The 24,920-nt window shown below is 42.4% G+C and overlaps 1 protein-coding gene across 1 annotated transcript in view; it reads right to left on the bottom strand.

The window, feature by feature from the left end:
• The window catches only part of LOC147028706 (ephrin type-A receptor 4-like), a 137,678-nt gene that overhangs the window by 44,101 nt on the left and 68,657 nt on the right, over positions 1-24,920 (bottom strand). The window contains exons 5-6 of the mRNA XM_085879376.1: positions 7,647-7,802; positions 2,645-2,974 (exon numbers count right to left, since the gene is read on the bottom strand). Of these exons, the coding sequence (XP_085735502.1) occupies positions 2,645-2,974; positions 7,647-7,802 (486 nt within the window). The remainder of the gene's footprint in view (positions 1-2,644; positions 2,975-7,646; positions 7,803-24,920) is intronic.

Here is a 24,920-nt window from a genome sequence, read left to right as displayed (position 1 = left end):
TCTTTTCCACAACCGCTTGTCGGATTGAGACGACATTTTCACCAAAGGTGTGACTACTTATGTGGAATATTTTAATGATAATTATGACATGACACATTTGACATAATAATAAAAATGGGGGGGGGGGTTCTAAATGGTCCTTTCAGAGACCTGGTGTTGTTTAGACCTGGTCTAAGCCCCATGCCTGGTGTTGGTTTAATGGTTAGGGTGGTGGGCTTTGGATCCTAGGGGCCTGAGTTCAAATCCAGCTCAGCTATTTAAGTAATACCAGGTAGGGTTAACCCAGCCTGTCATCCTTCCAAGGTCAGCAAAATGAGTGCCAGCATGCTGGTATACTGTGTCTGAGTGGCAACCCGTCCAGGATTGTGTCCAATAGCCAAGGAGACTGCTTAAGCAGCACCAACGTTCTGCCTAGAGTATGGTCCCAATCTCCTCCTTTCAGAGAGACATTGTGAGAGTGTGAGATTTGTCAGGATTGAAAGACATGTTCCACGTGCTGGACCAGTTTGTGGTTTTATCCAGATCTGCAGAGAGCGAAGAAGCTGCTGCTTGCCGATCTGAGGATGATACGGCAGAGGGTGGAGTCATCAGCAAAGAGATAGAGGATTTTCCAGAGAGTCGGAGAGACCATTGATGAAAACTATAAAAAGAACAGGACCCAGAACACTGCCTTTAAGAACTCCAGCCTGGACAGGAAGAGGGGATGAGAGAACTCCATTTCGGGCCACACGTTGGCTGCAACAGGAGAGGAAGTCTGTGAGCCATGAGTGGAGATGGCCTTGGATACTATAGGAAGAGAGTTCTGTGAGCAGGGCAGGGTGCCAGACCGTATCGAAAGCACGTGATATGTCTAGGGAGATGGCTCTGATTTCATGTCTGGCATTGAGGACCTCCATCCATTGTTGAGAGAGCAGAAGCAGCATATTCAGGGTAGAGTGACCTGGTCTGAATCCACATGGCTGTGCTTGGATGAGTTTAAGGGTGGAGGAGTAGCAACTGAAATGTAAATCCGATCCAGGTTCCTCCTGATGACTTCCTCTTTGCTTTTTGCTTGCTTCGGTTCCTTCTGATTACTCCAATGCAGGACTGTACCTATTTGGTCTCCCATTTGATTTGGATTGAATTAATTTTAATCACATTCAAAATTAAATTGAATAATAATTTAAAAAATGTCATGGGTCAGGGTTAGGTGTCCAATCAAAGTGGGGTTGCATCAAACCAGGACGTCTTGGTACCCGGTCATCACTGCCAGCAGTTATAAAATGGCAGTACTTGTTATGTCTCATTAATTACGTAACACACCAGTACACAAACACCACACAAAATTCCTGGCGAGGGTCTGCAATCTCCGATTGCTCTTTTTCTTGTTTATAATTTACATTATCTACGTCATGTCTTCCATCTTATTGTTGGATGTTTGCTTTTTGGCAAGGAAATTGGAGGAAACCTAGGGGCAGGCGAAGGATATTTGGCACAACATGCCTGTGTCATGTCCATATGCCAGCACTCCTTTTGACTGCAGGAAGTAAAGTGCAAATTATACACCCAACCATGAGCAGGGAATTTTACTGGTTTTGAAACATAATAATGGACCTTTAATGCCCACAACCTAAAAACATAAGGGCCAGTCGGTGTCACATGTCTATCTGAAGAGCATGCTCTGCCATGCAGCACTCCCTGCTGTCCCTGGATCAGAATGGTTGGTTTTTTTAGTAAAGTTCATCCCCTCCACTGGTTAAACCCAGATTGTACTCCTCAATGATTGGCACTCTACTAAGTGACCTATCTTGCAACTTGTTTTGTATTGCAGTTTTAACCAGTCTATCAGCAATAATGTAAAGTAAAAAGATTGCACAATTATAAAGGTTCATCGTCACAAACATTTACTCAGAACTGTGATCAAATAGATTGGCCTCTTTTGCACAACAATGTTCTTTCGCACACAGGTGCGCTGACACGCGAGTTTTGAGCAAATCAGGTGGATTACACTTCTCAATCCTTCCGAATCTGAATATAACCTGTTACCCTATGACTTTTTTAATGGGCTTTTATTTCAACGAAAAACCATGGCAGTCCAGCACTAAAATAGCATGAAGGACATTTGGAGACTTGTGCCTATCGAGCTGTGTAATAGTCTTCATGGGGCCTTTCAGTGCTATTTATGGAATCTCCAGGAGAACCTTACAAAGGACCGTTTATTCAATTGGTGAAACAAAGGCGTGAAATAGTGTTTTGTCACGACTTCATGAACAAAATTCGTTTCTTTAGTCTTCTGAGGGCAAATCTACATATTATGTATGTGATGGTATATGAGGGGTACCATATGGAGGGGAGTGGGTGAGTGAGGTGAATGAATACATTTAGTAATGAAAAGGTATGTTACAATAGAAGAGAGAAAGGTTTGAGAGAATAAGGAGAACACCTGTGGCTGTCTTTTTCACATACTCAAAATGTAGGTGGCACCTTAAAAATAACTACTCCAACAAATATGTACCCTTTTTTTTGTGTTCATAATCGGGGATAGTTTTACACATCGTGAGTAAATTAAGTGAATCATTTGTAGAAAGCACTTTTAATATGGAAGGGATTATCAGTAAACATGTGACCTGTGATAAGATGCTATGTAAGGTGCTCCATCACTTACCGGCCTGATTAGTGGTCACGTTGACTGAGGCAGAATGAGGCCGACTGTCAACCAGCGGCGATACCCCATTGGCCGCCTGAACCGAAAATGTGTAATTGGTGTGGGCTAGTAGATCCATAACCACAACTGATGTGTTAACGATTCCTGTGCGGCGAGGAAGGAAGCGCACAGCAGAACTGCAGGACCTGCAGGTACCCACGGCACACCGATGGCATATCACATTGTACACCAGGTCGCGCCGTCCACCAATGTCGTTGGGTGGATTCCACTCCAATATGACCGATGTTTCATTGACGTTGGAGATGAGATTGAGAGGTGAAGATGGAGGCCCTGGAAATGTGCACAGTTACAGATGCTTAAGATTTGCTTTCAAGAAAGTCGAATGTTATATCTGAGTGTTCAGTAAACTAAACAAAATACACCGAAAACCTAATAGCATACAGTAAATGAAGGTGAATCGGTCAGATAAGATGGTTCAGAGGTAACACAATTCACTTTACCCTGTTTCGTCTATGTTCCATTATTTACCCAACTTTAAATGGTTGGAGTCAGGTTTTGCAGAGAGAGCATTCATCACAAAGTACAGTATGCCATCCCTTGATGGATGTTAAACCAAGTGCCCTGTCCTTGAGTATTGGTTAGTAAACATTAAATATCCCAGTGTTTCTCGCAAAGAGTAGGCGAACTGACACCCTCAACAAATTACAAATTTGTACCCAAATTGCTTCGAATTGAGCATCAGACCTGGCCAGTCGGTTCATGAAAGATTTTGGGCCAAACTTTCCCTGGCTGACCCCATATCTTTTTGTCTTCTTACACCACCTTTACGGTCTTGCACCTCTCCCCTTTCTATGCTTTGTCGCCCCCAGGTTTCCGTAGGGTGCACCGTTCTGTCATTAACCTCCTTCTGGTGAACCTCACAAAGGCCAGACTCACAGCACACCTCCACTCATTTGCTCTTCTTTTATCCTGCCTGTGGAATCAACTTCCTCAGTCTCTTCAATGTCATTCTTACTTTCAGGGATTCAAGATAGCTGTTCACCACAATCTCAGGTCATCCCCCATCCACATCCATGATGTTTTCTACACACATTAACCTCCTCCCAACCCACGTTTCTGCGTTTGTAATTTTTCCTTCAACCTCCGTGATTGAGATTTTGCAGCTGTATCCATCTTGTGTCCTCCCCGAGCTCTCATTCCTCCGCATGTCTCTTATCCCTCCAAGTCTCCCTCGATTTTGTCCTCCACCCTGCTGTTGGTATGACCCTCCCTCCCAACCCTCTTTCTATGGTTCGTTTAATCCTGCTTTGTTCTGGTCCATTCTGTGTTCAAGCTTCTCCACGAGCCTCGACTCTGTTGACAAAACAAATACTTCCATATGGTTCTGCGTTCCATGAGGGCATTCCTTTGCCTGCAATGTTTCCACAGGAAAAAAAATTGTTGAAAGTCAGAGCAGGTCCTTTGGAAAGAAAACTGGGTCGACGTCTCACTGGCTCGCACACATACCACAATCTTCTTCAAAATCCTTTTCTTCTCAATATTTTCTTCGGACTGTTTGCATTTATTACATTTCCCCTATTATTTTTTTTCCAGCAGAATGCATGCCGTTTAAGTGTGAAGTACCCCCTTCAGAGTCCTTTGAATGTGTGTGACCGCTCAACTGGTGCAATTGCTCATGAAAGCAGGGATGTTCTTGGGTTTGAACAGTTATGGCATTGAAATCAAGTTGGAAACACTAAATTAACCTCCAGGAGCTCCAGGCATCATGTGATTCTGTGACTTTACAGGCTCTGTTGTGGCCTGTTCGGAAACGATTTCCAAGGAATGCTTGGGTTTGTGAAGCCAAAGATCAGAACAGCTTGAAATGACAGACAAAGGGCATCGCAGCTGAGGCACTGATGCAGTGATTTCTGTATCACTCCAGGATCTGGGCCCATAAAGCCTCTACAAAGTCTCCAGTTCTCAATGCCATGGGTAAAGCAAGGATCAACGCTGAAATGTTTTCTTACTGCAGTGTTTTCAAGTGCCTAAGAAACCCGATAAACCTCTTTGAACTACAGAACCACAGCTGCTGTGTTCAAGACAAGGCACCAGCTAATTGGGCCTGGCTCGGCATCTGGGGGATCTTGTTACATTGTGGAGATTTGCCGAAATTTTGTCCTAAACAACTTTAATGTGGCACTTCCACCACTAAGTCAGTTTTACCACAACGAGACTTCACTGTTTACTGTGTGAGAGCTTTCTCCACTTTAACATTTTTCCTTCCTTCAGGCAATCGTGTGTGTGTGTGTGTGTGTGTGTGTGTGTGTGTGTGTGTGTGTGTGTGTGTGTGTGTGTGTGTGTGTGTGTGTGTGTGTGTGTGTGTCATTGGTTATTTCCATATTCGGTTTTCAGAAGGGTGGAATGGAGTCCTCCCAGGGCTCAAATTATCCACCTCCGTTTGCGTAAGGGGTCACGATTCATGGAACAAGCTGTGAAGTTTTCTGTTCTCAAAGTTTTGTTCCGAGGGCTCTCTTCAGTATCGTCACTGAGCCCCAGACAGCTTCCAACTGTAGTTTGTTCGTATTAATATTCCCCAGGATGATTATTAAAATCTCCGTGTGGTTCTTTTTGATCATTCCTACTGCTCCAATTATCACAGGTGCAATCTCGGCATCCTTCAGCTCTCAAGATCTTTTCACTTCATTTTGTAGATCCCGGTATTTGGTCATTTTCTCGATTTCTGTGTTGTTTCGGTCAAAATTGCTGGATACTGATACCTCAATTAGCAATGCTGTCTTTACTCTTTTGTACCTACGTACTATATCTGGTCGCAATGATCTGTTTTCTATGTTCACGTTCAAAGGGATAATCCGGTCATAGGTGATTGTGTGTGTGTGTGTGTGTGTGTGTGTGTGTGTGTGTGTGTGTGTGTGTGTGTGTGTGTGTGTGTGTGTGTGTGTGTGTGTGTGTGTGTGTGTGTGTGTGTGTCATAGGCAGTATAAAGAAAGCCATTAAAAGTAAATACATATATCATAACCTGAGACCATTATAAAAGGTTTGTGGAGAATGAGCAATTTGGACATGCGGTATTTGGATGTTGTTGGAGGACACCATGCGTCGTGTTTAGCCTGTGTTGCAACATACTGGAGCGGTGTTTATCCCCATTGAGTGTGGCAAGTGAGTTGGGCTTTTTACTGGGTGTTGCAAGTGAGTGTGGCTACGTATGGTTACCATGTGTCTTGTGGCAACTGAGTTAGGCTTTTAACTTGAGATTATACTATGTAGAGCAACTGGAGCTGTGGCATGGAGGGACAATTAGGAACTGACAATGTTACGTGCACCAATTGTGTCCTCCAAGTAGTTTCTCCTATTAAATCAACGTCCAGTTTGAGATGGGTGGAAAGTGTAGGAGAATATTGTGAAAGTTCAAAGCAATTAGCATGAACAGCGAGGGAGTAACAGTTGATTTGACCAAGAGCTGGGCCGCTGAAGCCGGCCGGCAGCCATATTACTGGGCTCAGGAACATCAAATAATTATTGATCGTTACAAATAGTACAGATTAGCCACAAGCTCATTACCGCCGCCACCGGAGGTGGAAGAAGGTTATGTTCTCACCCCTGTCTGTCTGCAGGATATCTCAAAAAGTTGTGCATGGATTTGGATGATACTTGATGGACAGGTTGGGTGTGTAACAAGGACGAATTGATTCCATTTTGGTGAAGATCCAAATCTGGATCTGGATACGAGTTATTTAATTTTGCAAGTGATTCTTCACCATTGAGATGGTGCCAAAAACGATATATAGCATGATATTTCAAAAATATATTGGGCCCAATATGTTCTTGTGGATCAGGCATTACGTGGTGGAAGTATGCGCTCCACCGAGTGCCCTTCTAGTCTGTCTTTGTATTACATCATTTCCTGGTTGTATTCTCACTCAAACTATACCTTCATGATCAGGCACGAGGGCTGAGAATTATTGGATATCAATTTGATCTTTATGGACATATAGCTAAAAAAAAAATTTCTGTGAACAGTATATGATAAAACTCATTAACGTCATGCATTGAATTGTACTTGAAACTACCAGGAACCAGGTTTGGATGTTATTAGAATCTGACAGACAATGCATTTTCTCGACAATAAATACTTACTCATGGGATGAATTAACCATGAAAACAAGAAAAGACATCGAGGTGAATATATTCAGATCACTATTCTTGGCATTGCCCAAGACCCTGTAATTGGTGCAGTTTATACTTGCACAGGAAGGCATTGTGACAGCTCGACAGATGAAAATTATGTTCCAGGTGGTCTGATAGTATCTCTCCATGGCCATGCTTTTTCCACATAGCTGCCAAAGCAGTTACGAGGCAGAGAATACACTGGGCGGTTTGCCATTTCACTTCCCGGCAGTAATTGAGGCAGGAATTTGAAACTTGGCCAGGGTATGGCAGCACACTACTCTTTTCAAAACGGCACTGTGGGATCTTTTGCATCCACGAGTGAATGCTAGTGGATGAATCAACCGGCTCAATGTCCCTCTGATAGACAGCTTACTCATTTATGCAACCTGCTGCCTGCAAAGCACCATGGTATCACTTTATAGTCGGATTGGATGTCGAACCCAGACAAGTCTGCTCAAAGGAGAGTACGCTGAACCTTTGAGCTATCCTGCCAGCACCAAGAGTGTATTTACTGAAGTCTTATTCAAAGCAATGGCTTTCTGGGCCCTGCAGAAAAGTGACACTGAAACTGTTGTTTTCCATAAATGAGCAGACTGATAAAGAGCTCAATCGGTCTGATTAATGAATTTGGAGCAGTATAACCAGTAAGAGAAAAACTGTAAGATTCTCGGGAATATTTTGTGGAGGTAAAATGTGAAGATAGGGTGTAGATTTGGTGTTGAGATTGGCCAAGTTGGAGTGCAATGTTAGATAAAGTCAGCACGGAGCGCATGGATGTACAAGGGGAGAAGGTACAATTGCCTGACGGCAGTCGAGTCGCAACGAGACTTACTTGCACAGGCCACAGACTGTGGCTCTGTCTTGGGTCGAAAATAATTGTGATCACAGTGGCAAGTCGCAGAGCCAGCCTCTCGGGAGACGCTGTGCGGAGGACATTTGGTACATGGTCCATCTCCTGCTCGCTGCTTGTAGAACCCCCTCTGGCATCCTGGGAATTAAAAAGGAGGCTTATTTCTCAGTTTTTTTTCTCCTTCTTTTTCTTTATATAGAACAACAGCAATAAAAAAAAGTTTACCATTTTCAATTCCCATAGGATTTGTGTGCTATTGCATAATGAGTGTTTTTCAACTTTTTTTCTGAAGTTTGCCAAAAATCCATATTAAGAAATGGCCAAGGTGGGTTGCAGCATGTTAGAGCAATAGTCACCAGTCATATCACGGCCCTGAATACTCATGCTGCTGCGACATTTACAGAAGGGAAATTGTGATTTATCATGAAATAGGTGGTTTGCAGTCAAAACTGAAGCAAAATGATTAAAAATATTTCTGAAGAAGACTCCCAGGGCATAAAAACCAACTGTCGCTTGCAACAGCGTAAAAGGTGTGTTTCACTTTATCATTATGGAAAATACGGAAAAAGCACTTTCACACTTTCACATGCATTATAAAAAAGCAAACACAATGTACCAGTCACCATTGTGAGGCAGATCGAGGGAAGTTTCCCATCGTCCTCTCTGGATATAGATTTCCATGTGAGGCCAAGGATCTTGTCGGTTGTTTAATTTTTTGGATGGGAAGTTCTTTCCACTCAGCTGCATATTCTGAGATCAATATTAAATCGTTTAAACTTTTCTGGGAAAGTATTCATTTCCAAAAAATATCCAATGATTTCCAGTGAGCTCTAACAAAATGTTGGTGAGAATTTCAACAGATTTTATGAGATTTTGTTTTTTGTCTTGTGATGTAAGGTCCTGCCATTCGGATGTCCAGGGGTCAATCACCCTTTCTCAATTAAAAAAAACCCTTCCCATTATGTTCACTTTAATGTCCCATGAGTCTTAAAAAGTGAGCATAATTGTGAAAAAAAAATACAAGGAACTTCGACACAGGAGGATTGATTCCATTTGGCCCATCTTGCCAGTGCTTCATTCATTTACCATCAATTCAATCTCTCAGTCAATTCATGGTCTATGCTACGAACCAAAGCTTTACCATTCCCACCAAATTAAACTGGAGGGCAAGGGAGAAGGAAGAAAGGGGACTGAGGAGGGGAACAGTGGGGCACATGAACATCACCAGCATGATTTATTAAAAAGTTTAGGGATGGAGAGATGTATCAAGTGAAGAATGAACAAACACCTACAGCAAGCACATTCACCTTTTGTCAAGACCCTCTCTCAGACACCAGAATCATGACACATTGAAACAATCACACATTCATACTTAAACTCCATCCCAGTCCTCCCCATATCCATGTACATACTGCTCTATCCCTGATGCTTCGAGGTACCTATCTACCAAGAAAAAGTAAAAGACCGAAACTTACTCCCATCCAAACTTGACTCTTTATTTACTCCTAACTACCCATATAAGCAAATTGTGATGTTACAGTCTATCTGAAGTGGGAACAAGTCAAGTTAGAAGGTCACAAACACCCCCCCTGCCCCCCACCCCATGCCAAGAATGCAGTAAAAAAAAATTATGAAAGGCATCAGTGGAAAATAAACTCCAGACAAGAAAATGCCACATGAAGCATGAAAGGATCGAGGAGTGTAAAGCCAGACTGAAAAATATAGGTGGAAAGCTCAAATATTTGAACATAAAGGTCACTTGTAAAATAAAAATAAAAAAGAAAAGATAAAGAAAACGCTCTCAAAAATGAAGTCTTATCTTATAATATTTGAGGTCCCTTACAAGAAACTACAAAACAGGAGGCCATTCGGCCCAACAAGCCTACACAACGGCTTCCAACACCTATGGTTGTTTGTCTATCTTTGATCATTTTTAAATGCTGACCATCAAGCAAGGAAACAGCACATACCATTTTTAATGTCTATAGTACGACTCAGCCAGTGGTGAGTTTGAACTGCCGATTTCCTAGACTCAGAGCACACACTCCAACCATTATGCTGTCAAGTATGGTTAAATTCTTTAGTAATAAATCTATCACCAAAATTAGCATCTCCAAAGGGGAGGAAAAAAAAATAAAATCAGGATGTACATTACACTCCTCGTCCTCGCATTGGCTTCGCACTGTCAACAGAAATGCTCGAAAATATCGTCATTATTAACTCTTAGTACATCATTAAAATAAATTAGGAATCCATCACAAATTTGTACCAAAATGATAGGGATTCCTTTAGTTAATGAAAAGAAAGCAAGACACTGTCTCATCCGTGAAAGAGTCCAAGAACGTGATCGTGATCACAACAATAGTGGTTTCGAGAGGAAACAACAATTACGTTCCACTAATGCAGAAAATGAAGAGAGCGAGCATTCACAGCGGGAAAGCTTTCCCTGTGCAAACCGTGGCTTTAAAAAGTTCCTACAAAGCAAATTCCTCTTTCCTTTTCCTCTTCATTGTCAGTAATGATAAAGGGAGCTACATAACTGTGAATGAACGCATTGAGAGCGAATGCATCGATTGCATATGCATGGATGTGGGCATGGCGGTTTTCAGGCCGATTTATACGCAGTGCCTTCAATATGGGTGTGGATGGAGGGGGTTACAAACGATGTGCACGTTTCAATCACAAATCATGATCTTCAATCGATAAGTAACATTTTCTCTGTCACTATTTTCCCAAATGTTCTCTCGAACTGTGTATTTTGGTGAAATGTGAATTCTGGTATTTAGGGACATGTCACATTTATTTTATGTTTTGCCGCCATTAACTTTACATTTCTATTCACTCATTTTTGATCGATGAGCTATGACCCCAGATTTTTTTGATTTTTTTTTTTGTAAATGTGGTTAAATCTCCATCAGTAAATTGATAAGATTGTGTTAATAGGGTAGGGTTTAAAAGAAATTAATGAATGAATGATTGGTTTTTGTTTTCAAAACATCGCAGCCTTAAAGCTGAATTGTGAATGATTTACAAGGTAAAACCAACTAAAGGTTATAACATAATCAGAACAAAGCAACATATGAATAAAACTAAAAGAGTATTCATGTCATCATTGAGCAGTTTGATAATATAGGGCATTGGACTTTTTTGGTTATGGATGCAGTCGTCTGCGTATGATTGTTTGTCAGATAACTAGTCTGGAAATCTTCAATGCAAAGAAGATGCAACATTTTTACAAAGTTGTTCATGGCATTCCTGCAGAGAATTCAGCTGGAAGGTACTCAAGACGTGATGGTAGGATTTGTCGCTGATAGCCAAAATAATCCTCAGTACTCGTTTTAACAACACTTCAATCAGCTACCTGCAGTTGTGTCAAAGAGGAATACCACACTGGACAACAATACTCCAACATAGGTCTGATGTAAGATGTTTTCATCGTAATCAGATCTTCTACCGGAATATCGAACCTCTTCGGGAATCGAAGCATGTACAACTTTATTGAAACCTTTGAGGTCATAAATTTCCCACTTTCAGGGTGGTAGTAGTGGTGGTGGTGAGGTTGGTGGGGGTGGGGAGGGGAGGGGTGCAGGAATTAACTCCCGAACCATCAATACCTGAGTGATGAGTTTTATATTCAAATATACATCAAAAGTTTCACTTTGGAAAAGCATCAAGCTTGTGCATCAGGTGAAGGTTAGTGTGTGTTCAAAATTAAGGGTGGATGATATTTCCACCATATTTGAATACATAATAAATAGATAGGCTGAACTAAAGTCGAATCAAGAAATATTTTCCAAAATCTTCAGTTGTTTGGTGTCAAGTTCTTTTCACAGATATTTATCTATTTACTCACCAAATTATTTCACCAAAAGGCAGTGTGTGGAATGTCCGCTGAGTGTGGGACGCATGGAAGAGTGGCGTAGCCAGGAGAGGTGCTCAAAGTGCTCGACCACCTCTATTTATTATTATTAATTTATTTTTTTTCAAGAATTTTATGGTTTTATTCTTTCTTTTACTTTTTATACTTGACATAAAAACTATAAATGGTAATATCAAGTAATCTCTGTGTAATCAACAGTTGGCACTAGTGTTGGTCCTAAAACTCGCACGAGGGTGTTAACCAGGGTGTGGGTGGGTTGGCTCATTTGCCAGCTGTCGGATGTCGATTATACTTAGGCAGGCACACCGTGTAATACCATAATAAATCCTCCCGCCAATGTACGGGCATCATAAAAGAGGTCGTCACCCAACACGAATACCGATAATCAACACTGTGGCTGACTTGTATTGCCAAGATGTTTTTGTTCGTTTTATATTTTTTTTTAACCTTGAATAGCCAAATAATGGCCCTTTTAACGGTGTATTATCACGTGATGAGAATGGCCAAGTATTTAGCCTTTGTATAAAGTTGTCACATGACCGGAGGCATTCAACACGTCCGACAGAGCATGCCGAAGGTCAGGTCATGCCATAAGAGAAAGAGTGCAACAAAACCACACCCCGATCACAGGGTCAGTTTAGTAACCTGGCAGCCGAGCGATCAAGAAGTCGAATTACGGAATACCTGGTAAACATAACCAGTTCCACATTATTTGTAATATAATAAAACAAATCAATACTTCACTATAATTAAAATAATTAACCTTAAATTGTAGCCTTATCTCTCAACCATTATCCTTAACTTGTAAGATGGATATGGTAGACTTCATATAATATTCCAATCAAAACTAGAAGTACTCAGGAAATATTTAAAATCCAGTGAGACAGCTGAAGTTGTATCATTCATTAAAAGGCCTTGCAGCCTCAAGGAAGCAGATGGATCATGTAAACTGAATGAAAAACAAAGCTAATTCAATGAGGGCTGATGAGGATATGCACAGAATGAGGACCTGGTTAAACTGATTATCACAGAGTCAGAGTCAGGGAAGAAGAGGATTATAAATATTGCCTTCTAAAATCAGTAACACTTCAATATCCAGCCAGCTCATGGCTGCGCAAAGGTGCTATCCATAGACTGGGTATGTGGTGCCCAGAACTTGTAGAGGGAAAACACACCTCATTCCTAAATACAATGGAACCACATACAATAATGTGGCAACATCGTTTTAGGTGAGCTAACCGTTCCAACATTTCTGTGGCTGACGAGTAAAAACAAAGGTGTGGGCTTATCAAGCTCTATTGTTCAGGTCTTATCCAGTCTAGGCTACGTTGACCTTCTCAAGCAATACACCACATGGATGACCCTCCAATGGCCTGTTCCTTGATGGTAGACTCGGTCATTAATCACAAAAAAAAATCATCAATAATTCAAAGCCGAAACAACTACGACATTAACAGGAAGCGTCATTCATATATTGCAAGTGCAATCCTATAATGGTTCATTCGTATTTTTACGGTTGTGGGGGTAGATGGAGAAATTTCATAGCAAAGTTTGGATTGTATGGAGTTGCTTGGTCCGTGGACATGTAGGAGACATCTCAATGTAAATTAGGTGGGGAAACTGTGAGCTTAAGTGGTACTTGTCACCACATGGGGGGGGGGGGGGTGGTGCGTTGTTAATTAGATAGGGACAAAGACCAATTAACCCCAGTATATAATTTCTCCCTGTGACCTTCTCTGACGTTTTTGTATTTACAAGTTAGCCATGAAAGAAGTACGTTTATAAAACAACAACAACAACAACAACCATACCAGCAAGCAAGCAAAACTTGCTGAGCAGGCAGAAGCCCCGCCTTCCCACGTGTCATGCCAGCAAGCCACACCCGGAGGTGGATGATTGATGGGCGTGATGTCAGAAGCAGAGGTTTTGGCTGTTGGTTTTTGAGTTCGGTGTAAGGGACGCACGCGGTCGAGAGACGTTGGCATGTAAGATCAGGGCATTACAGCTGGCTTTCCTTCGACACATGAAGACGACGGCACGATTCTCGTATTCATGCTGAGGCGAATTGGCTTGCGTGGTGGAGCAAGATGCTGGCCATTGACTCTTGGCTGGTCATGAGAAACGGACCTCGAACCCTCGTGTGTATCACCGAAAGAGACGGCGCCATTCTGCAAAGCCGCGGCATCGGCAAGCACGATTGACGAGGAAGCCACTCGGCAGTTGATAAGCCCTGGCGTTGAATACTGCCTCACAAATTACCTCATGCATATTTCCCGCCCAGAGAGCGGCTCGGTGCCATTTTTGGGTGCGTCTTCCCACGCAGGAAGAAACACCTCGACCCCAAAGTTAAATAAAAACCATCTCTGGAGAAAGCGAAGTGCCAGAATAAAGGGAGGATTTTCTTTTATTCTGTTTTCCCCTTGTTTGTACTGAAGTCCGTGTGCAGAGGCGCCTCAACTTTAGGCTTAATTTACTTCACGTATTATTATTAGTTTTTGAATTTTTACCCTTGTAAATATTTGTTTGTTGTCATTAAATCCCCGTTTATTTTAAGTTGCTGTGTCAGTGTATCTGTTGTGGGTTCGAGTATAAACCCTTGTGCTGTGCTTCCGTCACTCCGCCAGTGCTGCAAATGCCCCTCCAACACGCACCATCATCTCTGAGGATCACGTGTCCACCTCCTAAGATAAACCACTCGGCGATCCGGGCCTGATCGGTGTTAACCGTCCGTCCACCACAATTCGGTCAGGGGGGATTAACTGAACCGGCCAGACCCACGACAGTATATTGGTCCAAGAGTGAAATATGAATTCCATCCATTAGTTTCATCACTTCTGGAGGACAGGGAGGGGTGCGACTGGGACTGCCAATTTAGTGCCCCTTGTAGGTTTGGGAAATAATTTGGAACTTGGCCAGGGTGCTAGCGATACCTCGCCGACTCTTTGTCATGCAGCCATAACAGCAAACAAATGTGAAAATCCACATTATAGTAAAGGTACGTTCATTGTAAATAGTTGTTGTCATTTATGCTCTTTTCCTTTCTTTTCATTCTGTTCCAATATCAGATTGCCATTGTCGACACCTTATTTACATCTGGCTTGGTCATCTCATTAATTATTCTGGTACAATATGTTGCATGTCTTTATACTCAAACCTGGTCTAATGTAATTTAGCTAAAGTATAATACAGTATTTAGCTAAGCCCTTCTTTGGTAACATGGTGAGTGCAGAAGTAATAGCTACGACTGCCCAAGATCTGAAAGATTTCACCTCGACTCCTTCTTGATCTTAATCTGGTACGGTTCAAGGTGCCCGCTCTTGAAAACAATCTCATGCAGCAATTGTAACTTCTACCTTTCTCTCCAAGACGACAAGATGCTTTTTTGGACAGAGCAATGGTCTTCTTATGTTTGTGTTTCAACGTGGGTACATCAAAAACATTGATCACGGGTAGATCACACGATTCCTGCGGAGCCTTATTGATATACTTTTTATCTCAAGCTGTCTTGAGAGCCTCCCCTGGCGTAAATCCTGTCTATGCAGCTGCGGTACACAGTGCTCCCAGGACAAATGCACAGGCAATTAAAAGTGTAGCCATCCTGGCCTGGAAAGTGCCGATTATGAGAGAGAAAATGTTGAAGAATGCTCAGGTTTATGAGAGCAAAAGCTAATAACACAATGGCTGCAGGGGTCAAGAGAAGTATTAGCTGTTAAAATGGCAGTCCTTGGCGGGTGACACGAGCTGCGGATCTAATCCAAGCGAGGTCCTTTGAATGCGATCCCTTTCCTCTTGCTGGGATAAAGTGTGCAGCGAGCGATAAGTGAAGGTTGCTCTGTGAAGTCTCACAGTCATTCCCACCTTAAAAATTATAAACATTTAAAGTAACATGCCATGTGGACATGGTTGGGATGCGGTTTTGAAAAGGGAGACTTTGTTCCGTGTGATGTAGGTAAGTAAGGGTAATCCAAATCATGATGCAGTGTAAAATAATATTACTGTGGCTGCTCAGTGGAAATGGAAGGAGGAGGAGGAGATTGGGACCATACTCTGTGCAGAGCATTGCTGCTGCCTAAACAGTCTCCTTGGCTATTGGGCACAATCCTGGACGGGTCGCCACTCTGACAAGTATACCAGCATGCTGGCACTCATTTTACCGACCTCGGAAGGATGACATGCCGAGTTAACCCCACCTGGCATTAATTCAACAGCTGAGTAGGATTTGAACTCAGCACGCCAGGGTCCCAAGTCTGTCACCCGAACCACTAAGCCAACACCAGACATAGTCAAAATGGGGTCGAACGGCAAAGAGGGGAAAACAAGGAATTATCCACAGGCCGATACCACAATTAACTTTTATCATTGAGAACGAAATTGTATATTATTTGGTCGTTGTGCTCAATCACTCAAGTGAAATATGGATCCTCATGATTGCTTTTCAAAATAAGACAAAATAAACGTCAACGTTAATTATGTGCATTGTATACAATACAAGTTCTACTGTTAAACAAGAATTTTGTTATGTTTTTTTTTTCAAAGAGGGGGTGGGGATTGAAAAGTTTAATCCATCTGTTTACAAATATTTTGGCCTGCGAGAGTTACTCGTTCACATTCATTCTTCATTTCAATGTGACTTTAGGGTTTTACCGCCCATGACTGGTGACACTGATGTCTTATTGTGAGTTGTTCTATGATGAACCAATTAGTGAAGCTTTCTGGGTGAGACTTGCTTTGGAGTTTATATGTCAGGGTCCTACTTGTGTAGCTTTGGATTCAGCATATGGGAAGAGTGAACCTGCAATGATCTTTCTATTTGAGTTATGTTAAATTGCATTGAGCGAACAGTTTATAATCAAGGAAATTTGACACAGGAGGCCATTTACTCATCATTACTGTGCCATCGCATCAACATGTGAATTCAATCCGTCAGTTTGTCTGCTTAATTTCGCTGGAAAGGCTGTGATGGGGGAAGAGGAGTGGGGAGGATTGCAATGGGGGTAGTGGAACATCATCAGGGTGCTAAATTTATTTTTAATAAAAAAAGATGGTTGTTGTCGAGTGGAGATTGAACAAACACTGACAGCACATTCACCTTTTGACGAGACCCTGTCAACCATAACAATCATGGCACACGTATACAATCGCCCATCCATACATAAGCGACTTACCAGTCCTGCCAATATCCATGCACTCATCTATCTCCAATGCTTCTCGGTACCTATCTCATTCAAAGTGAAACTTATCTACTGTTTCTTCTGTCACTACTCTTTCAAGGGCAACACACATACCTTCGTGTGCAGCCTGTGGCTGCTGGTTGCATCATTGATTTCGGGATGCGGCCATGCTGCTGATGCAGTGCCACGATTACCAGTACACTGGTGCTCGTTTTGCCGACCGCAGAAGGATGATCGGCTGAGTCAACCCAACCTGCTGTTAATTCAGCGGCCGACAGGGCTCGAACTCAGGACCCTATGATCCGAAACCAGCTACCCGAACCACCAAGCCAACGCCAGGCTTTCCAGGAGGACCTTTCAATGCATCAACTTCTCTCTGAGTGGAGGACCCCTTCCTTACTACCATCCAAACTTGTTTGAGTTTGAACCGTTTGCTAATGATCTTCACAAGCATTTCATCTATTCATTGCAAAACTGAACTTGTTCATCAATAAACTGTATCCTCCCATCAAGATGTAGGCCTCTTTGAGGGGTTTCCAGAATAGTCAACAAAATTATGAAAATATCGAGCTTACAGCTACATTTTGGCCATCATTTTATTTATAGGTGCAAACCCCAAAAGGATACATCAAACACGTATCTCAATTTGTTTGGGATTACAGTCCTCGAGCTTACTCGGTGGTATTCGTGTGTTTGGCAGGCCAAGTAAACCATTGGGCAACTAAATGAAATTACCAGTCAAGAGCACAAATTGTCTGGTGGGATTGTTTTTAAACGTCTGCCTCAACCAGCTGCTTACGTTCCCGTGCAATTACCGAGCACTCAACTCCGCAGAAAATCCCACAAAGTTACCAATCCTTTGTTCCGCTCCTAAGGACAATTCCCAGGACTAAATAACAGACTGCCATTCAAAAAACACAAGTGGTCTCACCTGCCCAAAGCAAAGTGGAGAGTCCCGAGAATACTTGGAACAAAGCAATGCAATGAGAGGATTCAGGGTCATCTGCCTCGGTTACATTGAAGGTTTTACAGGAGCTTTGTCCGAAAAGGATCCTATGAAGGAAAGGAATATATACTCAAAAATATGATTTGATCTGATCTTGCATTTAAAGTTCAACATTCACTTTATGAATGTCCCTCGTGTGATGGAATTGTTCGCGTAGACATTGCAAGCAGAACAAATGGCATACTCTAATGTATCCTGTAAAGCTGGATGCATTCCTTTTGAACATTCTGCTGGAATTGCGCGTGATGACTGTTTTAGTCACATCCAAAACTTAGACACAAGCCTTTTTACAATGTAGGTTAAAAGACGAGCACTAAATAGTACGATTGTTATTCTCATTGTTATTATTATAATTGTTATTATACCTATGTTGCTCAACTCTTTTCAATGTGACCTTATCCTAAGAGGCCATTTCAAAAATGCATTACATGATCCAAGTATACTGAGTGATGACCTTGAGGATGATAAAATTACTTGAAGGGGATGCACCAAGGAAACATGAAATCAGCAGCAAAAGCTGAAACCCAGGAATGGATCATATTTTTAAAATCAATGGATGACACGCAGACGTGAGTAGATGCGGTAATGCATTTTCCCCATTTATATCGCCGTTCGTTTTTATTTAGCACAGCTCAAGAGTGTGTTGGCCTTATATTTCAACAATAACTTAAATGTTTTTTCCCCGTGGGGTTGAGGAAATACCATTGCTGTCTGTGACTTCCTCGTGCTTAACCTTGGCCAGACAAGAACCAAACCAACATGAGTAACGGAGTTAATACTGACAACAGAAGTAGGGAGAACCGTTAATTTACATGACCCTGCATCGCATATTCTAATGCATATTAATTATCTTATTGTCGTGTAAAATCTAATGAATATTAATTATTATCGTATAAAAATACAGCTTACTCTCTTCTAATGGGAAGATGAGAGATCGCAACAAGTCAGTACCACAATTAACATCCACCAGTGAGAGATGTATGCAACAGCTAAGATCATTTGCTGCAGGATACATCAATCGCAGATATGTCTGGCAATTTCAAACATGATGTCCTTAAGTGCAAGATAAAATGGTAGACTTTTAACACAGTACTATCGGACCCTGCTATTCACGGGAGATATATTCCTGGAAAATGCCGCGAATGTCAAATCCACGAATGTTGGGGCATTGTTTCAATGGGAAAAGGGGGGAGAGGTGACTGGCGGTTTGTGACCCGCAAATGGCGACATCACAAATGTTGCACATTGTTTCAAAGGAAAAAGGGGGGATACGTTCCCGGCAGTTCTTGATTCATCGGGGGGAAACTTAAAAATTTAAAATATTTTCAACCGCGAATGTACACAATTACAATTTCATAAAAATGCTTGCAAATACAATTGACAACACCAGATACCATTTCAAATGTTTATTGAAGGAATGTGATTTACAGGTTATTAAAAGTGATTAACCAACCGTACCGTAAAAGTTTTAAAAAAACAACAAGCACCATTTCAAATTTTTATTTGCACAAAAACAACAAAATATTTAAAAACATGATGATAATTTTAAATCCAGTGAACTCAGTGGAGTCCTCTGAAGATGACACAGGTGAGGATGCTGATGAGGCAGAATAGGGAGGAGAGGCATGATAGGTAGGATAGGCATGATAGGCATGATAGGCAGGCGAGGGTACTGATGCTCCTGAGGTGAAGGGACCAGGGTTGAAAATATCCGTGATTGAAAGCTGCCTGGCACATTGCTGCAGGTTTCGATGTAGCTCCTTGTATGTCGGCATCACATCGTCCAACCCCCTCTTGAATTAGAGGTAATGCTTCATGACTGCATCAGCATCTTGCAGCCTCTTAGTCAATGACCGCATGTTCTGCAGCATCTTACCCAGGAACTTGACCATGAGGTTTGACCTCGACACCACTTCCTCATCACTTCCCACTTCCTCCTCCTCCTCCTTGGAGACCTTGGTAATGGCATCCAACTCCTCCTCGGTGAACTCATCGTCATGCAAGGAGATAACATTATCCAACTCCCCAGGCTCCATGTCGTCAAATCCTTCCCCTCCCACCTGCCATGCCAACCCGACAATTTTATACCTCTCCTCCACGTTGTTTGGAAAACCGATAAAGTTCCTCACTGCCTGTGACCATAGGTTGTGCCAGCAGGCGTTGATGGTGCAGGCTCTCACGTCATCCAGTGACTCTTTGATTGTGCCGATGCAGTGGGCTATGTTGAACTCCTTCCAACACTGCATTCTGGTGAGCTCTGAAAATGTGGTGAAAGGTGTGGTGAGTGTAATAGGTTTTGAAAGTTGAGATTACCCCTTGGTTGAGTGGTTGGATTAGGAAGGTGGTGTTGGGCGGCAGGAAGATCACTTCGACGTTCGGGTGAGCCACTTTCAGGTCCCAGGGGTGCCCATTAGTGTTGTTAATGAGCAGGAGAACCTTGAGCATAAGGATTTGTTCTGCCAGGTACTTCTCCACCTAATGGATGAAACAGTTATGGAACCAGTCCATGAAAATTGCTGCCATCAACCATGCCTTCCTGTTGGCCCTCCAAAACATGGGCAGCATGTGCTTGTTCTTTCCCTTGAGAGCACACGGGTTCAAGGAATGATATGTCATCATGGGCTTCATCATACAGTCCCCTTTTGCATTTGCGCAGAGGAGAAGAAATACCCGGTCTTTTGCGGCCTTGAATCGCGATGCGGTTCCCTCATGCTTCGAGATAAAAGTTTGCGTTGGCGTCTTTTTCCCAAAGAGAATGATCTCATCAGAGTTGAACACCTGCTCGGGCAGGAACCCCTTCTTCTGGATGAGCTGTGCGAGTTGATTAGGGAACATTTCAACCTCCTCGTGGTCCGTGGAGGCACGCTCGAATGAGAGTTTGACATTGTGGAGACCGTAGCACCTCTTGAAGTGGTCAAACCATCCCCTGCTCACTTGAAATTGACTGGCGTTGCTCGTACCCGTGTCACTCATGGTGGCGCCACCCAAGCCAGCCAGATGCATGCAGATATGCATTGCATCTCCTTGGTATGCATTTCTGTTTGCACCGTCACTGATTGCCAACAAGCAATAAAACCAGTCCGGTAGCTGAGGGGTTGTGTAGCATTGGGATTCTCATGTGTGTACTATTTGTGAATGTCATCACAGCTGTGTCGGAACTCTGGGAATGGTATGAAACAGCAAAGGGATTACCTTGATAGCCTTTCTCCATTGCTTTATGCAGCTTCTTCAGCTAGAAGAGCATGGGAGGAGTCAATTTATTTATTTAATCCTAGCCTCCTGGGTTTAATTGATTATTCCCTCCATTCATAGGTGAGAGATGTGGGTGGGTCTTTCTTTATCATTTGTTTCTTGACTGCTTTAGTCATTTGCACATTGTACATGCTTGGCAGCCTCGTTTATATGCATGTCTATCTGCACTGTCGCTGATAATTCGCCAATTAACAATAAAACCAGTCCGGCAACTAAAGGCCCGGTCACACCTTGACGTTTTAGCCAACGTATGCCGATTTTTGAATTTTTTTTCTAAAACGCTGGCACATGTTGAATACGTTATGGGTAAGTTTTGATAACATTGAGAGCACGCTGGCATACGTCGTAGTACGTTGCCATACGTCGTTGTACGTTGGCTTTAAACGTTGTACTTTTCGGTTGTCCTCAAATTTTTTCATGCTTGAAATTTCACGACGTATGCCGGCGTATGACTCACACGCTCCGCTACGCTGGCCACAAGTTGTAGGCACGGTCTGCGATCGTTGACAGACGTCAACACATGCTACTTGTAAGTTAATCATAAGTTGAGACATGCCGAGGTAGTGTTTAGAGTACCCGAAACTTATTTCCTACCTATGATTAACGTGTTGTTGGCACGTTACGCGATCGTTGCCACACGTCGACAGACGTTACTTTTAAGTTACTCATAGGCTGAAAGACGTCGGTATAATGGATCGTCCTTGCGTCAGCGTCCACGGCCACGGCCAGGACACTTATTTGCAGCATTCTTCAAACTTTTCTTCGGCATGACGAGGATGTTCACACTTCGATGTCTAGCTTGGCTATGATTCCAATTGTCCATCGGCAGCATATATTTAAAATAGTCGAGTTTGAGCGTTTTAACACGTTCAGAAGAAACGCTTCAAATTTCCAAACCCCAGCGTCAAAAAAAAACAAAAAAAAAAAAAACAAAGGCGAGTGACAGCAATTTAAATCGTTCATTGTAAACAATGAAACTAGCTGAGTGGTACCGTTTAAAAGTCGTTGAGTGTAAAAAAAATCCAATTGTTGAGCGCAAGCGTCTACTTTCAATAGTGGAGATGCAGCCATTTAAATCGTTGAGTGGCAGCCTATGAACCTACCCGTGGACACGCGGACGCAAGGACGATCCATCATAACCCACACCCTCCCCCTCACACCCACCTACTACTGCCAACATGAACAAACTACTACTAATACTAATACTAATAGTAATACTGATACTGATACTGTTACTGCTGACATGGACATCGACTCAAAAAGGACTCGAAAACACTGTTGTGTTCCCCTTTAATGAACACCATTTTTATATACCAATTCCCAAAACTGCTGGGAACACGTCTTTATATGGCAGTTGTAACCTAGAAACACGTTCATTTTTTTTTTTTGTCGACCGGAAGACGTCATTGGAATACGTCTACATACGTCGATGTATGTTGGGACTACGTAAAGAATTGGTTCAAAGCACGTCAAACATAAGTTAGAAATAAGTTTCGCGTAAAAAAGACATTACCGCGACGTGTTTTGACTTATGAGTAGCTTATAAGTAGCCTTTGTGGACGTATGTAAGCGTCCACATATCGTGTGTAAAACTTATCCCCATTGCATGCGGAACGTGTGTCATACGCCGAGTACGTCGTAAAATTTTGAACATGTTCAAAATTTCTTGACGTACTCTACTTACTACGACTTATGATAGCGTATTTAGCGTTCTACTCGCGCATACCAAACTTACCCATACCGTATTCGACGTGCCCCAACGTTTTAGACACACTTTTTGTTACGTCGGCATACGCTGGCAAGATCGCCAAGGTGTGACCGCGATGTTGACCCTTCCATTTCTACGGCAGTTATGATTTGAATCGTTGTGCGTCAGCCTTTTAATAGGCTACGTCACGACATCGTCGGCGATGCGTGCAACGCGCTATGCCTAAGTTGGACTATCGTTGGGCATCGGTTGTGTAGGCCGACAACAGGTTCAGCATTCGTTGGTATAAGTTATCTATAACACAACGAAACGTTCTGTGTAGTTACCAATGCGTTATACACAAGACCAAGTCACTATGAATACGTCCGAATCTTTAAAAAAAAAACTTCAAAAGTTCAACGTAAGCCAGCGTTTTACATGAACTTTAACACGTTGCCATCGCTGGCTAAAACGTCAAGGTGTGACCGGGCCTTAAGGGGGTGTGTAGCATTGGGATTCCCATGTGTGTACTATTGTGAATGTTTATACAGCAGCTGTGTAAGAACTCTGGGTAAGGTTTGAAACAGCAAAGGGCTTACCTTGGCAGCTTTTCTTGGTTGCTTTATGCAGCATCTTCAGCCAGAAGGGAGGAGTCGATATATATATATATATATATATATATATATATATATATATATATATATATATATATATATATATATATATATATATATATATATATATATATATATATATATATATATATATATATATATATATATATATATATATATATATATATATATATATATATATATATATATATATATATATATATATAATCGTGGAATTCCGACATTCATGGATTTGACATTCACAGACTGCGCATATTTGTGGTTTATTTAATGTGCCCTGCTTCTACTTCCATGGCCCCTGCTTTGCGTATTTGCAGGGGGGTGTTTTTGCTTTTCCTTTACAGTTCAGGACTGGTCTTCTATATCCACTTCCACTGATAATGGGCATTCTACCACAGAAACTCACTCTGTGTCTCTCTGTGTGAGTCTGTCTCTGTCTCTGTCTCTGTCTCTGTCTCTGTCTCTCTCTCTCTCTTCCTTCTGCAGATTCATCCCATCCTGCTGCTCTTGGTTCTCTGAATCATGTGGTGAAGCTGTTGCTTTAAAACAAGCCTCCTCTTCCTGGAAAGCAAATCCAACCGAAGGCAACCTATGATCATTCCACAAAGCCCGCAACAGATGTGTGTCTACTCTTAGGAGAACCAGAAAACAACATCTGTCCAATCTCAAGAATGAACTTTGAAACTTGTCTCCCACCTCAAAAACCTGGTCGTGCCTTGTTAAGTCTGCCTCTGGTGTATGCTCCCCTTCCATCCCTTCCTTCACTTCAAATGGTACCACAGCCGACACCACTAGTAAGAAGGCTGAATGCCTCAATCCTGTGCTTGCTTCAAAATAGTGTCCCTCACCCCTTTCTCTTTCTGTACCCACCCTTCCCAGTGGGAAGAGTATATGCCTGGTGTATTTGCCTGGTGTTGGCACCATGAGTATATGCCTGGTGTTGGCTTAATGGTTAGGGTGGTGGGTTTTGGACCCTAGGGTCCTGAGTTCAAATCCCACTCAGCTGTTGAATTAATACCAGGTGGGGTGAACTCGGCCTGTCATCCTTCCAAGGTCGGCAAAATGAGTGCCAGCATGCTGATGTCCTGTGGCGGAGTGGTGACCCGTCCAGGATAGTGCCCAATAGCCAAGGAGACTGCTTAAGCAGCATCAACGCTCTTCACAGAGTATGGTCCCAATCTCCTCCTCTCCTACCCAGTCATACCCAACTGCTCCTGAATTATGTGTCTTTTGCACCTGAAAAGTTGGAAACGTTTCTGGTAAACCTCGACTCTGCCTCTGCAGCTGGACTGGACGGCATCAGCTCACGTGTCCTAAAAACCTATTCCGCTGCTCTTGCACTTCCTCTTTCTGCCATTGTCACCCTGTCATTTACAATAGATCATCTTCCATCTGCTTGGAAATCAGCCAACATCACAGCATTACATAAAAAGGTGCAAAAACGGATCCCCTTCACTACAGACCAATTAGCTTACTTCCAATCATCAGCAAAGTCATGGAAACCATAATCGCAGTTGGCATAAAATCATTCCTTTTCTTCAATGTCCTCATCTCAGATCATCAATTCAGAATCAGATGTGGTCATTCTACCACGATCATGCTGCTTCTGCCCTCCCAACAATGGA

This window comes from Eptatretus burgeri, chromosome 4 (genome assembly GCF_056783735.1).
Source record: "Eptatretus burgeri isolate ZD-2024b chromosome 4, Ebu_testis_v1, whole genome shotgun sequence".
Lineage (NCBI taxonomy): Eukaryota > Metazoa > Chordata > Myxini > Myxiniformes > Myxinidae > Eptatretus > Eptatretus burgeri.
The sequence above is the reverse complement of the archived record's forward strand: the minus strand, read 5'-3'. Positions and strand labels throughout refer to the sequence as shown.